We start from the raw sequence: 16,500 nt of genomic DNA, 5'->3' as shown, positions 1-16,500 counted from the left end.
AATCATAACAAGGGTATGTACCCCAGGTAGCAAGATCTTTTTTGTTTCTCCTTCTAACTTTCCAAATTCCCTAAAATAATAAAATATTTTGTAACTGAAACAACCAAACTTAATGATACTAACTGAAGCTGCAGATGTCTGGGCAGAGGGAAATAAGCATATCCATGAGTATTTCAGAAACATTTGTAAGTTATTTATTTTGCATTAAAAGCCACAGCAACAGCCGAAGTCCAGCAAATCATGTTTATCTGGCTAATAGTAAATCACCAAAGGAAAGCTACATCCCTGAAAGACGGAATTGGCTATTTTTGAGCTCAAGATGAATACTGGAACACACTGAAAACAAAACAGAAGACTCAAAGAAGAAGGCAAAGATACATCTAAACACCTACCATTGCCCGAATGATTCCACTTGAAGGCAGGACACTGTTGACAGTCTCAGTTCCCACCACCAATCCAGAATGTGTCATGACCCACCGACCAGAGAAAACTAGAAAATCCTTCATCCAGAGTTTAGTGCAGAATTCTGCATGCAGATTTGTGTTCAGAATGGCCAAACAGCAATGAGTAAACATTCAGTAAATTAAAAAACTTACTTTTGGTCCCCAACCTGAAAAAAAGAAATAGTTAAAATCTATTGTGTGTTCTCAGTATTCATGACAAAGGAGCTGCAGGATCCATCTGGGTATCAGCCTAGGAGATGTGGGACTCTAAATGCCACTTCCGCTGCACCCGAGTTTCACTCAGCAAAATTCTTACGTGAACTGAAAACAGGTGAGGGAGGATGAAAAGGGTGACCCATGAAATGGACCTGTTCTCCTCTAATGCTTTTTCTGCAGCTCTCCCTGCCACAGTGACAACTGTAGGCTCCCCTGCTCCAAAGCCAAATGTGCTACTGCTCCTACCTAGTGAGAGGAGGTCACCAAATATACCATCTACAATTACAGTTTCTGCTGCTAGCTGTAGAAGGTTTCTATTCAAGAGTCGCAATTGTCTTCTCATTGGAATAAAATGTGAGGTATTTTAGGAAGCTCTTAGGGAAGCTGAGTGGATTGAAGCATTGTTGTGCTAATTAAAGCTTCTTTGATTTTCCAGCGCTTAATCTAACACTGTGAAGAGACCATTTGTATAGCAAGGCCAACCATGGGAGATAATGCAACCCCAAAAGTACCTGGTAGAAGCCTTGAGCACAGAATGTTTCTCATCATCTTTTCTCCCCAGACTGAAAAAGAGCACGAAATCGTGGTGTTTCTACAGCCTTCCAAGGGGAAAATGATGCAGGCCTGTTTACTCCTGTGGTCTCTGGGTTACTTCAAGAGCCTGTATTTGGCTGTGGCAGGCCAGAGCAGCTGCTCTCGGGGCAGCCCTGAATCAGATGTCTGATCTGCTTTGTCAGTCAGAGCATTTGACATAAACTGCCAGCCCTGAAGGCACCTGCTCCAGATGTTGCAGAGGGTGGGCAGCACTTCAACACTGGGGAAAGGTGCACCCATCAGAAAAGTTTGGTTTTGCTTTCAGAGCAAAAAAGTTGTTTTATGGCTTGGAGAAGTTTTAGGATTCTTATTCATTGAAGAATAAAGACCTGGTTTCTGCGTGGCAAGAGAGTGGATATTCACACCTGAGATCCATAGGATTCCATAAAGCAACTGTTTTATAGCCTTTAATCAAACAGTACATGAAAACTGACCAACTTCCAAGATTAACTACCAGATAAATCAAATCTATGTTTAAATCTTCAATATTATACAAAAAAGGTAATAGGAAAATTGCACCTTGTTACTGAATGGACTCAGTCCCTCTCTGTATTGAAAGTCTGCTGAATTATTGCTCCTCTTAGAACACACTTGCCAGAGCGGCTGAAAAAGAAAGGAGCTTATTCCATGGATCTTCATATCTGTTACCTAAGCTATACCTGCAGAGACACACATTTTTTCCCCTCACTGTAGGATGCTTTAGAGAGAACCTATACAGGAGGTGTCTTGGTGTAACCAAAGGAAGGACTCAATATACAACCTTTTTGTAAATTATGAAGTATAAAATATAACCTAGGAGGATTTTCATTTTGAGGTAAAAACCACACGTTTACTTTTGAGATTAAGAAAGGAATTAAGACAAAGATTCAACTAACCCAGTACACAGTGTTGGTTGGTTGGGTTTTTGTTGGTTTGTTTCTGTTTGTTTTGGTTTTTTTAATGTAGTGATTATAGAGGGCAAAATCATGTCCTAGGACCTAGTCCTGAATGCACAAATTTTCAACAGGAAATAACTGGAGCTTTGCTAAGAGCAAATGGGAGAACTACTGCTACTGCAGAGATGAAAAACAAGCTTTTTTTTGGTTTGGGTTGGGTTTTTATAAAGACAGGAAAGAGAAAATAAAGAAGCAATGAGACTTTAGACACACCTAGAGCCAGAAAAACTCAATGACAGTGATCACCCCCTTGACCACCACAAAGCCACCAACAACAGACAAACAGCTTGCACCAGACGCATTTAAGATCACTGCAAATCCTTACTGACAACTCAACAAAACAATTTCAGACACTTTGTAAGTGATATTCAATCAACTGACTAAACACTCAAAGCTATCGATGAATGAGGGTTTCATTGACAAAAGTTCTTCTCGACCAAGAAGGCAAAACAAGTCAGGGAATGAAATCACACGACAGGCCACACAAAATGTTCTGCCTCATGTAACGTCAGGATATTTTCACTTCATTTCGCCAAGTGTGATCAGCGCTCTGTGTGCATCCCACTGTTGGAAACTGCCCCCATCTCCAGAAAAACGTATCTCTGGGTCAACTCCCAACACACAACAGCTTTGGCACAAAATAACGAGAATTTATGTCATTGCCTCCTTTGTGTACAACACAACACTGGGACATGGCACACATGGCTCTATCGGAGCACTCTGCATGAAACACGCCTCCATAAAGCAATTTTCCACAAAAAACAATACCAAGTCACTTGGATTTGATGATATCCAACCCAACCCAAAGCCCATGGTCAGTCACATAGTGCTTTGAAACCTTGTTACAAGTCTGCACTTATATGATAATGTTAATACTCACAAACCTTTGGAGGGTGCAATCAGTTTTTATGGCCAGTAGATTTGACCTGATTTTGAGTTTTGGTAGGACTGAATGATGTCTCAAAATTGAGGGCAAAACAGTTTGGCCCCATAACATTATTCAGGGCTAGGTCCAAAGCCTAAAGAAGCCAAACCTTTGGATTAATTGCACTGTAAAGCTTGAATTTACATTTCTAAGCCTCTCAAAGCCCACAGCCACACTCACTACATTTCCCACTCACTACATTGCCACTTCTTATATCACTCAGTAGGAAAATTTTCAATAAAGCAACCATTCATTTCAGACAGAACTGGCCAATAGTGACAGCAGAGAAACCAGACTCCAGAAAATAACCAGACAGAATAAACCTGGGTAAGATCCTTAAAAATTATCTTTAATTGATGCCAAGTATGAACAGATGAACTAGTACAGAAGCAGGTAAAACTGCATAGATGAAAACTATGCATTTCAAATAGTTCAAGAACTCATAACATCAGATGTTCTAAAAATGGTAAGTCAAACAGTTTCACTACTTGGAAGTAAAATGAGCTGTAATGTGACAATGAAGTACATACTTGACCCAAAGTACAAGCGATTGATAAATGGTGGAAATAAGTACAGCTGTGTCAGCTTTAAATGGTTTGTTGCCCTGATGGTGCACTTTCATATGGAGACTATTCAGTTTATATATTTCAGATCGGCAATATTTAATCTTTAAAGTCAGAGGTATGTCTGAGAGGCCATTTACAGTTCTATTGACAGCTGTTATTTATTCATTTCAAACCGACATACTGCAAATGTTTTACATGTAAAGGAAAAGAAAAAAAAAAATCATTTTAGCAGGTTATAGGTAAGGGTTTGCTGAATTTAGTCATAAAAATATCATTTTTACTTTTGTACAAAAGTAAAATATACATTTGATCCCAATTACATTATAGAAATGTCACTGAAACAATAACATGGATCAAAGAATGATGCACCTAAAGGAACTGAATGCAGCGTCTTCATTTTATTATAGAAACTAGAAATGAAAGATGATTTTTTTTTAATATATATAACTTGTAGTGACATTTGCTAGAGCCTGTGAACAGGTGAAATATACAGAATTACATAAATATTAACAGAAACCTTGCGACAAATTTCAGTTAAGACCTCAGTTTCATTTTATTTCCTTTGAAAATATCAAAGCATGCTATGCCTTGACAGCATAAATTGTTGACCTCACTGTTGGCAAGTTCACCTGTACTGAGTGAAACTGTAGAACACCCTGAAGTTTCTTTTTTTTTTTTTTTTTTTTTGCAGATACAAATACTGACACCTTTAAGAATACTTGATAAGCATTTCAGGAAAAGGAAATTCCCTACACCTGATTAAATAAAACCAGAACAACAGAAAACAGAAAGAGAAACTCAGCCTGAATTAAGTCCAACCAAAACTGAAGTGTAGGTCCCTGGTTGAAGCATATCAGAAAAGGATCCTGTTCCAGACTTGCAGGAGGCAGGTCTGGGACAAACTTGCCCTGCTGTGCAATTGCAAGGACAGCATTCCAGTTCCATCCAGCTCTGCAGCTACAAAGGCTAAATCACACCTTGGAGCTGACTCTGCATCCCTGTGAGTCTGAAATTACTCTGAGGATCACTGGCATCAGGCTGCTGGAAGCCTACAGGATCAGACCATTCCTGGAAAAGCTGCAGTACCTCCCTCTTCTTCAGGTTAGGGGAAAGATTAATCCAGAATGGCACCCCTCAAGCAACAGTTATCAAGGTAGTATTTGGAAAGGAATACATTCTGTCCGTGTATTGCATATATATGTAGAAGATTTTGCTCTAAAATACAACTTTACACTTTTTTCTAATAAATTTCAGATGTTCCTGACCTAGTGTTGGTTGTATTTTGTTTAATAAATGCACATATAAGAAACTACACTGTTCAAGTGTGGACTATGGAAAAGCGAAACTCGCCCCCAGTTCCTTAAAATCAGCAGGTTTTGAGGTTATGTTTGGGCTTCAGCTCTCTCACAGTAGAAACTAAATTCCTGTACTTCTGCCTACTGAAAACAATTGTCCCCTAGTAAGGAAAAAACCCTGTCAATACAAGTTGCCACTGCTCCTGTTGCCAATTTGGGCCACTGCAGCCTATGATAAATGATACACACCTGGTTTGCTAAGAGCGGTCTGATCTCTGGAATCTCTGTGTGGGCAAAAACGACTGCTGCAAACAAGAGGACCTTGGCTGAATTTTGTCCTGTCTCCAGTGCTTCATTCTGTTTCACAAGTGCTTGTCCACTTGATTAACAGTACAACAGGCTAGCACATGTGCAGTTTTACAAAGTGGAAATTAATTTCCTTGGGCCACAATAGTTTTCAGCTTCCCAGAAGGCAGCAGAATGGATTATCCTCACAAAGGTGTAAACAGGGAGGGACTCACCAGAACTGGCACCAGGATCAAGTATTAGTTTTCCCCTCAGTAAGCCAGGCTGTGAACCTGCAGCACCCGTGTACCAAGAGTTTTGGTGCATGTGGGTACCCCCTGCACAATGGGGTCACTTCCAGTACATCTCGTGATTACTACAGGCTTATCTGTCTGAATGGACTTGTGAGGCAGATGAGGTAAACTGCATTAAGCCCCATTGTGTTCGGAATTAAAGCAGCCTTAATTCAATTCAGGTTACTTCCCTTTCAAAAGAATGACTCCAAATCAGATTAAGGTTGCTTTAATACTGCAACAGAATGTCCATGCTGGGCTTTAAAGCAGTTTAACAAATCTACTTTAACTGCACACCTTTCATTAATTCAGATTGGCTTTCCTGAAGTCCCTGGTGGAGATAAGCCTTAGGAGACCCCATGCAGGCAATCTGCACGGGTTTGCTAGGATGCTGTGAACTCACAGCCTGGCTTTCTGCACCCTAGCTTACTCATGAAGGTGACTAAATCCAGTTGATGGCCCGTGCTGGAGCTGCCATTCTGAGGGTTTGAGCTCTCAGCAGTCTTGCAGCAACCTCTCGGTTCTGTGAAGGAACAGGGTACAGAGTCCTTCATTTTCACTCTCACCCTTGCTCCTCTGCCTCTCCCTAGTGCTCTAGAGCTAAGTATGGTAGAACCAGATGGGTAAGTCTGGCAGGGATACCAGCCTATGGGATTCCTGCCCACTGACTCTCTGCTTCATTCCTGCTTCTGCACTGCAGTGCACTGCTGCCTCACCCTTTCCAGGTAAATTCCCTCACCCCTTTCCCTGAGTGGGTGAAGGAAAAGCTGCACAGGACCAGCTAAGAAGCAGAGAGAGGCGCAGAGCAGTGGGTGGTGGAGGGGGCTTGGGGAATTTTTCTTCTGGAAAAGCTGTCTTCCCCTCATCAAACTAAAGACTATCATGTCCACTGGGTTCCCTGTCCAGCATAACATGGGCATTACTTCTAGGAGGTCCCTACCAAAGGAATTATCTTGACTCTTTCAAAGAAGCACTACACTGGGAATCAGCTCATTTCCAGTCCTCTTCCAGTTACATTAAAAAAAAAAAAACCCTTAGAGTCCACATATGGCAAAAAGAAACATAAGGGCCAAAAGAAAAAAAAAAAAAAAAAGAGAAAAGAAAAGAAAGAAATAAAAAAGGGATGCTTGCTGATAAGAACAGGCAGTTTGTTAAGTGCACCTTCAGGCCCACAAAGACATTTCAGCACTCCTGTATAAAGGGAGTTAGAACCTTGTTTTTGTTGTTTATTGGTTTTTTTGTGTCAAACTTGTTGAAAATGCATGCCTATGCTACATGAGGTTAATTCTTGTGCTCCGTATGGAATGAGATCCTTTGCAGTGAGCTATAAATGGACAAAGTAACATTCAGGCTCCCCAAACCACGAGTTCCTATGATCCATCCTGGTCTCCTGATAAAGAATCGCTGCATGCAGCACTTTTCCCTGTGCATAGGCAGAATGATCATCACTCTGCACATTAAATTAAGGTGTGCACACCCAGCTGGGACAGAAGGTACCCAAGTGAGGCCCCATCTCCCAAATGCATCCTTCTGATCATCAGTCCCATAGCACTAAACCGATTATTGCTGTCAGATGGTGGTTTTATAAGCTGAGTGCAGCATTCAGATCCATTTTGACATCAGAAATCATATCCTACAATTCAAGAGTTTGGGAAGATGAGGAATTTAATAGGGAGAGAGGTGTACAATGGGCAAGAGCATGAGCAGGGGACAGGAAAGAAGCTTTACAACATTACCTAGAGGATGTAATGCCCTGTTTTATCGGATGCTTTGCACTTTTTGCAGGAGTTAGAGCTCCCTCAGTTCTTGATCTTTCTCATCACTAAGATTCACAAAAGTCACACAGTGAGAAATAAAGTCAAGTCTTTCTGGAAACCTGTCAGGTCAAGCTTGTGCGTAACTGCAGTTAGGGTTGGTTTTTAACTCTAAGTGCCTTGATTTTATTTTATATATACATGTGTCTGCATACATATGTGACGCACACAGAAGCAGACATACATATATATATATATATATTTATACACATATATACATATATCAGAAAGGGGAGGAAAGGATCTGTACAGCATGGAAGGAGATGTGTTCAACAGCAGTTGGCCACATGCTAAGTGCAGAATGAAGATCCTCAGCTTTGCCCATTTGAAGAATTGGGATTAGTGCCTACATTCGTTCAGATCAAAGGTTGTTATCTTCTAGGGCCTAGCTGTCAAGGCTGGCATGTTGCAGAAGATACCTTCTCCTAGCATTGCTTCCCTCACCAGGAAATGATGGAAGTACAGTAAGATCAGGACCAGGAAGAAGAACATGGCTCAAAGGCTATGATGGGATCTAAGATCTGAAAGGGGATGGAGGAGACAGGGATGGGAGGGCAAAGCCTTTCCCATCTACCTGCTGGGGAATCTAGGGGAAAGAAGAACACAGTCCTCCAGCCTGGTTGCCTGACTGGGCGATGCCAGGGCTCCTGCTCCTCCTGCGCCCTGCTCTGCAGGGACAGGCTGCCAAAAAGCCACCTTGGGGAAAGAAAGGGCAGGTGCAGTGATGGCAGTGACACCTCTATGAACTACCTGGGGAAACCTGAAGCCTTGCATGTACACAACTATGAGTTATTTGGCAGAAGCCAATGCAGAGCCCTGCAGTGTCAGACTGGCTGGGGAAGGAAAGTATTCCATGGCCACTGATGGTCTCTGCCAACCTCTTCTGCATTCCTCTCACTCACACTTGATCTTTTCTATCCCTAAACCCTTCCATGCTGGGCCAGTAGACAGCACAGGACACTCCTGACAGTGGACTGACTCCTTGTCCTTTCCCTCAGTGTCTCTGATCCGCTCAGTTCCTGGAGGCACTTTCAGCAGTTTTGGGGGGTGTAAGATAAAGGCACTGCACAACTCTCTCAATCAATCTGCTGAGTCTCTTCAGTGAGCTTTGCGGGGGGATACAAAAAAGTCTCAACTGATGACTGCAAAAGAAACCAGCTGCTGCAATTTGGATGCATATAATAGATAAGTTTCATTTACATTCTGAGAATGCACCAAAAAGCATGCATCTGCACCTTTCATCTATAGAGGATACTAGGTTTTTAGGTGTTGCTATATATAACTTGACTTCTTAATTTTCCATATAGCTTTCCCTTTAAGGGATGGGATATATTCCTTTCCAACAACGCCTGGACAAAAGTCAACACATTTCCCTGAGCAATGCAGGAAAACAATCAGATTTCTCTAATCAGTTAATTCAGGCCCTCAGTCTATCAAGCACTTTTTTTTTTATTTTTATTGTTATCATTATTGTTGTTATTATTATCATCATTATCATTATTATTATTATTATTAGCATTGAATTCATGCACTAATTAATTCAAGTTACACTTTAATCAAATAGGCCATAATGCTGAATATTTGAACATGCTTCGATCTCCAAAAGTTATTGTTCCCATTTGACTAACATATGCACTTAAATACAGTACTTTAAATTACTAGTCAACGATTTAATAAATTAAGGAGTGCACTTCTGGTGAATGCAAATCAAAAAGAAAAAGAAAAGGATTGAAAAAATAGAGGAGAAAGGACCTAGTTTTAGAAGATTCAGTTCAAACGAAAGCTTATCTGCTATTGTCTGAGGTAACGTTTCAAGCATGCTATCATAAAATAAATAGTATCAAATTCAAACATGCTTATATTAAACTCCATTGTGCTATCTTGCAACAGAGGGGTTTAGAGTTTTGTATCCAGTTGCAAATGGGGGGGGGGGGGAAAGTGTGTTTCTATCATCTGCATGTGAAAGAATTTAGCAGCATTGCAGATGTTTTGTCTTCAGTTTTGTTTGCTATTCTCATATTTCTTCTACAGACAGCAAAAGAGACCAGGCTTAAGTAGGTTTTTTAATAAGGTGCTGTGTGGATCTGTAGGTTGGATAGATGGAATCTTTCACAGAGGGGGCGGAAGGAAAATTTGCACTCCTTCATAAACACCACGGCAAATGCTTGCTGCAGGTTTTGGCTGATCTTTTTTACTATTATTATCAGATGCACCTTCTTGCAACTGTGCATTTTTGCAGAATATTTTTACTGGAATCCATGCATATGCTTAATAGCTCTAAAAACTGTCTTGCTTAGTTTAAGATAAATTTATCAAAAAAAAAAAGAAAAGAAAAAAAGAAAAACCCAACAAAGGAGATAGGAGAGGAAAAGTTTAGGTCTAGTGTCATAACACCTTAAAACTAAACTAGTTAAAATGGTTATCATTTACCAGGTGGGAAACATTTTTTTGAAAATAACCAAAATTTTGTCTTTTGTGGATCCTGGAAGCTTCTTTATCGCAGAGCAAAGATTTGCAATGCAACAATGCATTTACGAGGTAAATAAAGCATTCAAAAACTATCAGTAAAGCATCTACAAAGTGTGACTGTGTCACTAAAGTCTTCAAGCTGTGAGCGGGGATTTTGTTTTGTTTTGCTTTTTTCTGTTCTTTTTTGTTTTTTTTTTGTTTACACATCAGTCAGCAGCTTGCTTTTATTAACACAGTTTTGGTTGGCTACAGTGCAGTTGCCAGTTCTGAGATTAGCCTCTCTAAAATTGTCTATGCTATTATTCATATCCTCTTCGATTTCCATGTACTCAGATTTGCTGATTGTGGAGGAGCTGCGGCGACTGAGATCACTGTCAGATGCTAAATTAGGGGAGCTAACGTGAAGTAACTGAGCCTGTTCTTCCCCTTCTGTTTCTCGGTGGTAGAAGTAGTTGAAGTTGGACACGATGACAGGTACAGGCAGGGCAATTGTCAGCACACCAGCGATGGCACACAAGGAGCCTACGATTTTGCCTCCAATTGTCACAGGGTACATGTCACCATAGCCCACAGTGGTCATGGATACCACCGCCCACCAGAAAGCATCAGGGATACTTGTGAAATGAGACTCAGGTTCTTCAGCCTCAGCAAAATATACTGCACTAGAGAACAAAATCACCCCAATGAAGAGGAAGAAGATTAGTAAACCTAGCTCTCTCATACTTGCTTTGAGGGTCTGTCCCAAAATCTGGAGGCCCTTAGAGTGCCGGGAGAGTTTGAAGATTCGAAAGACTCTTACCAGTCTGATGACTCTCAGGATGGCCAAGGAGGTGGCCTGCTCTCCTTTCTGAGTCCCCTCCCGTTCGGCCATCTCGGTGCCCAGGGTGATGAAGTAAGGGATGATGGCCACAATGTCAATGAAGTTCATTATGTTCTTGAAGAAATCAGTCTTGCTAGGGCAAGCAAAGAAGCGCACCACCAGCTCAAAGGAGAACCAGATGATGCACAGGGTCTCCACAACAAAGAAGGGATCTGTGAAGATGTTGGATTTGTAGACCTGGGTGGTGTTGTCAGTGCGGTGCACTGTGTACTCCTTGTCTTCCTTCAGCTCAGGTAATGTCTCTAGGCAGAAGATTACGATGGAGATGAGGATCACCATGACAGAGACTATGGCAATAACCCTTGCCGGCCCAGAGCTCTCTGGGTACTCAAAGAGGAGCCACACTTGGCGCTGGTACTCTCCCTCTGGCAAGGGTCTCTCCTCATCTTTAATGAATCCTTCATCTTCTCGGAACTTCTCCATGGCCTCCTCGCCCAGCTCATAAAATTTGATCTCCTCAGAGAACATGTCCAGGGGGACATTGACCGGCCGGCGCAGCCGCCCCCCGGACTGATAGTAGTAGAGGATGGCGTCGAAGCTGGGCCGGTTGCGGTCGAAGAAGTACTCGTTGCGCAAGGGGTCAAAGTAGCGCATGCGCTTCTTGGGGTTGCCCAGCAGTGTGTTGGGGAACTGGGCTAAAGTCTTCAGCTGCGTCTCAAAGCGCAGTCCCGCAATGTTTATCACCACGCGCTCACAGCACTCGTGGTCGTCGTGGGCGGCGGGCTGGTAGCTATCCTGGGGGTGGCCAGGTAGCGCAGAAGTCTCGTCCATGTTCTCTCCAGCCATCACAGTCATGGTGGCACACAGGAAAGGGGACCAAAGGGCAGGGGAGAAGTGAGGGAAAAGGAGGAGGAGGAGGATGGAGGAGCACAGAAAGACCCAGGGCAGTTGTAGGGTGGGGGGGGTTGAGGTGGGGTGGGGAGCTTGAGGAAGGGGTGGATGTGGAGCCTAAAGGATGGAAATACTCAAAAGGGGAAAAGACAGGCGGGATGAAGGGAGAGGCATCAGGAATGATGGGAGGGTGAAGAAAGAGGGAAGAAGTACCTTTAGGGGGGGCAGAGGGCAGGTAAGGTGAGGGGTCCTGGTCCCCAAACCGGGAGGCTGAAGGTCTGTGGAGTGCACCCCCAGGCTGGGGTTTCCCTCCCCAGCTGTCGCCTTTAGCCTTTAACTCGATCCGTCCACTTTTCTTGCCGGCTCGACCATCACCGCAGCTGCAGTCACGAAGCTACCACACACACACACACACACACACACGCACACACACACATAAAATAAATAAATAAATATAGAAATAAATATATAAATCACGGGCTGGCTGGGAGGTGAGTCCTTGCAATGCCAACTCAGCAAATTTCCATCACCTGCCTCTTCCTTCCCCCCCCACCCACCATCACCACTGCCCTGGCCCACTCCTCTTTTGCGCTGGGGAGGGAGAGAGGGATGGAAATACTCTGCTTTGAAGGCATAAAGCTCACTTTAAGGATGGGGGCTGCCAGGGAGGAGAGAACCAGAATAAACCAGCCCCCAAGCCCCTCCACACACGCACACATACACACACACGGACAGGCGCAATGGATTGGCTTTCACACCAGCAGGAACATCCCGTTCTGCCCACTTCGGCAGCACATGCGGAGTTCTACGCGTTCCTACACATCCCCGTACATGCACCAAGGCCTCCGAGGCAGGAAGGTGCCCCGAACTCATCCGGAGGGCTTCCCGGGCAACTTCAGCTGGGTCAGCTCCTGCAAGGAGTCTCCCGAACACCGCGCTCTCCGCTGTGGAGACTTAGCTGAGCACTGACAACTTCATCACACCAGCTGAGGGGTGGGGGGGGATTGGGAGAGGGGGAGCAAAGCATCTCCTCTCCCGCTTTGCAGCAGCTAAAGGTAACTGAGAGAGAGACAAGGGGAGACCCAAACAGTCCAAAATTGAGTGTAACAGCGGACGGGAGAAGGGGCTTTTCCTTACCTGCTCCGGGTGAGACGCGCCGCTTAGGAGTAGGAGCCAGTGCCGGAATGCGTCAAGTCGCCTTGCAGCAGCATCCAAAAAAACCAAACCAAAACAAAAACCGCAGAGGCAAACTTAACCCTCCTCCTCCTCCTCTTGCGCCCCTCTTTATAACACAGATCGCTTTACAGGGCTGCCTGCGAGACACTGAAATATTCATACACTGTCTTAGGCTGCACCAAGGGCGAGTGGGTTCAATTAGTTTCTGCTGAGAACCGCAGTGGGGGGTGGGGGGTGCGCATGGAAGAGAGTGCAAAGTACCTTTTCCAAAAGGCTTGAGTTAGTCAATAAAATCAAGGAGTCCTAGATAGCCGCTGGCTCTCTTCCCTTAGGACATCTGGAAAAGGAGCCGGGCGCTGGGCAGCGGCGGCGAGGGAGACGTCAGAGCGCCGCAGCCCTGCAGCCGCATCCCCAGAGTCGGTCTTGGCTCGTCCCGGCAGCAGCAGCGTTGGAGGCAGGAGGAGACAAGAGCTGGACGCGTGCGGCAGGAGCGAGAGGGCTGCTGAATGCATAAGAGCGAGGAGCAAACTCGAGCCATTTCTTGACGCTGCAGTATCAGCAGAAACCTGAGAGCTATTTGGTGCAGCTCGGGGATCGAGAGGGCGGGGGAGCCGGGGGCCGGGGCCGGCGGAGGAGGGAGGGATGCGCGCTGCCCCCGGGCCGGCCGCCCCCGCACGCTGCGCGCCGCGCCCCCGACGCAATGCGGGCGGCCCCGGGATGGGACTGCGGGATGGGGCTGCGGGATGGGGCTGCGGGAACCAGCGGGAACCAGCGGGATCCCGGGTGGCCGGCAGGGGAGGCACGGGCAGACCGGACAGGTGCGCCGAGCAGCCGCTGCCCGACGCGCCGAGGGACGGCGGGACTGCGCTTCGTCCGCCGCAGGTCCCCCCGCAGCACCTGAGGCAAAGCGGGGCCGCACATCCCGCACGGAGCGGGGCCGCACATCCCGCACGGACCCCGGCTCCGGCTGCTACGCCTGCAGTGCCCGGAGCCCCCCGGGCCCCGGTCCCCGGTCCGCCTCGGTACTGAACGGGGCTGCGCACCAGGAGCCTCCTGGACACACAGTGGTGGAGGCTAAATCCCGAGGGGAGTGGCTGGAATTGGGAGGGTTAATCGTCAGGCAGGGACAGTGCCCTTTCACGCTGCTTTATCCCACCGAATTTGTTTAATTGATGAATCACATAACTTCGAGATGGAAAAGACCCATTATGTCATCAGCTGGCCTCCCCTGCCAGCACAGGATTGTTCCCCACAGTATATGATCATTTACATTATATAAAAGCCTGCTGCTCACTTTGTCAGAGAGGGAGAGGTGATCAAATACAACCCATCCCTGTGTAATATGAAGCACTCCAGAGCTAAGTAACACCAAGTCCGTGTTTAACAGACCTAGTCTCATTAGCTTTCCACTGCATAATACATTATCTTCACTTAAGATCACCACCTTGGCAGTCCAAAAATACTTAACCACCTGACCTCCCTGGTGATTTCTGTCTCTTCCTCCCTTCCCCTTACTTATGCCCATGTTCTGTTGTTCGGAGTGAGGTTTTTTGATGATGTTGTGGTTTAGTTTTAATTTTTTTACTAGAGTAAAAACCATCCTAAAATCACCTACCCCTGGCAGTGCTGCAATCACAGCTAGTTAGCATGCTGCATTCACCAGCCCTGTGGAAACATAAGTGCAAAGAAACAAACAGATTTCCTGTCTAGCCTGGTAAAAGGGTGGGTTTTGCTGTTTGGTTTGGGGTTTTTTTTCAGTATCATGTATGCTGAAAATTTTGTGAGAAACTTCTGGTGAAGTTCTGAGCAAAAGAAAAATCTCTTTCTTCTACACCCGAGGGAAACAATCAAAACACAAAATAAAAAGAGAGGGTTTTCTTCCAGTGAAAAATAAAGCACAGCTTTCTGTCTGAAGTTCAGCAGCTCGGCACCAGCACACAGCCCTGGACCCTGTAAAAAATAAAGCCCTCCCAAAAAAGAGAGGCTGTCCCATCACCTAAACTAACAAGGCTGTTTTTCAACCCCTCAAGAGACAATCTTTCACTCAATATCCTCTTATGGCAGTGAATTCCATGCCTGGGTAACACAGCTGGCTGCAGAGTATTCTGTATTCTGCTATGCATTCAGCACGCTCGGAGCTGCTGTGCAGACGGAGATCTGTGACTGAGAGCTCCCCCTGCCTCTGGTGTAGAGCTGTGTCCCCCTGACCCAGCCCAAAGGATGCTCAGGAGTGGGCTGAAAATGCAGGTCTGACAAGCAGAGGCTCAAGTTCGTGGTGCTGCTCTGTCCTTGGCTTCCTGCAGGATTGCAAGCAAGCCTATACATTCTGGTTTTGCATCTGCAAAACAGGACTTAAAAGTGCTTCCTTTGCCTGTCACAGCTCCTTAGGCTGCTGCTTTCTGAGAGCTGCCTTGGCACAGCAGAACCCAAATCCTCATTGGGAGCTGTGTGCACACCAGGCACAGAAATTAGAGGAGTGATAGCAACCTTCGTTTTTCCATTACAGCAATAGGACAAACTGGGATATTGCTCTCCCACCCTCCTCATTATGGATAGCTTTGAACTGTGGGATTTCTCTTTGCAATCCAACTACCATTACTGACAAGCAGTCATTCTGGAAGGGAGAGATCTTTCTAAGTGGCCTATTAGCCATAGGGTCAATAAAATCTTGTTAAAGCACACAGACTAATGAGCAGTGTAACTAGGGCTTGCAAGAATGTCGTATGTTACACATTATAGTGCTAAGTAGCTTCAATTAAATCTTGAGGAATGGAAGGAGAATCCAGCTTGCTGCCAAATCCAAAGCCAGGCTGCTGCTATTTCCTACCTTCTGTATTACAGAAAATGGCCAGCAGCAGTTGAACTGGTAATCCCCCAAAGAGCCACACTGAGAAGTTCTCTTCAGGAACAAAATTTTTTCATAGGTAAACTAAGAATTGCAAAAAAACTTTGCAGAATTTTTGTGGTAGGAAGTCTGGTGGTATTGTTGTGATAAGAAAGAACAGCATTTTTTGTTTGTTTTGTTTTTTGTTTTAGAAAGAAAGAATCAAGCTGTTGATTAAAAGTCCTTGTGTGTTGTGAGGATTACAAAAAGAAATTGTACTGAATGAATGTGAATCTGAAACAGGATTAAAAAAATAAGCATTGGCTTTACATAGTGAACCAGGCTTTAAACACTGTCACCAGGGAACATAGAAAATCCTGATTTAAATCAATGGATGCAGAAGCACAGGGGATTTCTGAGCATGATGTCATTCCTGTGAGTGTCTTGAGTGACGCCCAAAACTTCCTCACCTGAAAGAGACATTTTGTGTGATAAAAATCATTGTGAAATCCAATGGCAAAGGGTGTCCTGGTTGTTTGAACACTATAGATCCTCATGGGCACTGTAATCCCAATCCATCTAAGCCTGGAAACCAACCTGGAAACATTATAGCCCCATTTTGAACTGCCTAAAGCCTGCAGATATCACCACACACCTCATTTAATGGCCTTGGGAGGCAGAGGATAAAGTGAGGTGTTCTGGCCCAAATTTGCCATGCAGAGACTCTGTCAAATTGTTCTGGTTCATGACATGGAAAGAGTCAAGAGACAGAACTAAAGGAGAACTTGTGGTGTTGACAGTTGGGATTTCTTCCTTGAGGGGAACAAAGAATCCTTTAAAAGTTTTTAATCTTTTAACACTGATTTACATCCTTCAGTATTATTAGGCATTTTTTGTGACTGAGATAATCAAATCTCATGCTTCAAAGAATACTGAGAGCTGATGGGAGATGAC

General features: G+C 44.7%; 1 protein-coding gene across 1 annotated transcript; it reads right to left on the bottom strand.

Moving 5' to 3' along the window:
* Nucleotides 1–3,678: 3,678 nt before the first annotated feature.
* On the bottom strand, nucleotides 3,679–13,296 carry KCNA1 (potassium voltage-gated channel subfamily A member 1). Its single transcript, XM_005533303.2, has 2 exons — nucleotides 12,684–13,296; nucleotides 3,679–11,940 (listed from the first exon to the last, which is right to left on the bottom strand). Exon 2 carries the CDS (start codon nucleotides 11,508–11,510, stop codon nucleotides 10,035–10,037), a length of 1,476 nt encoding a protein of 491 aa, XP_005533360.1. The 5' UTR covers nucleotides 11,511–11,940; nucleotides 12,684–13,296; the 3' UTR covers nucleotides 3,679–10,034.
* Between the last annotated feature and the right edge of the window lie 3,204 nt (nucleotides 13,297–16,500).

Source organism: Pseudopodoces humilis, chromosome 5 (genome assembly GCF_049639895.1).
Source record: "Pseudopodoces humilis isolate 2021_Gansu_Grassland_sample_001 chromosome 5, ASM4963989v1, whole genome shotgun sequence".
Lineage (NCBI taxonomy): Eukaryota > Metazoa > Chordata > Aves > Passeriformes > Paridae > Pseudopodoces > Pseudopodoces humilis.
This window is presented reverse-complemented; position numbering and strand designations above follow the sequence as displayed.

Excerpts from the sequence above, each read along its gene's own strand:
- KCNA1 (XM_005533303.2), bottom strand. The coding sequence starts at position 11,510 with ATGACTGTGATGGCTGGAGAGAACATGGACGAGACTTCTGCGCTACCT.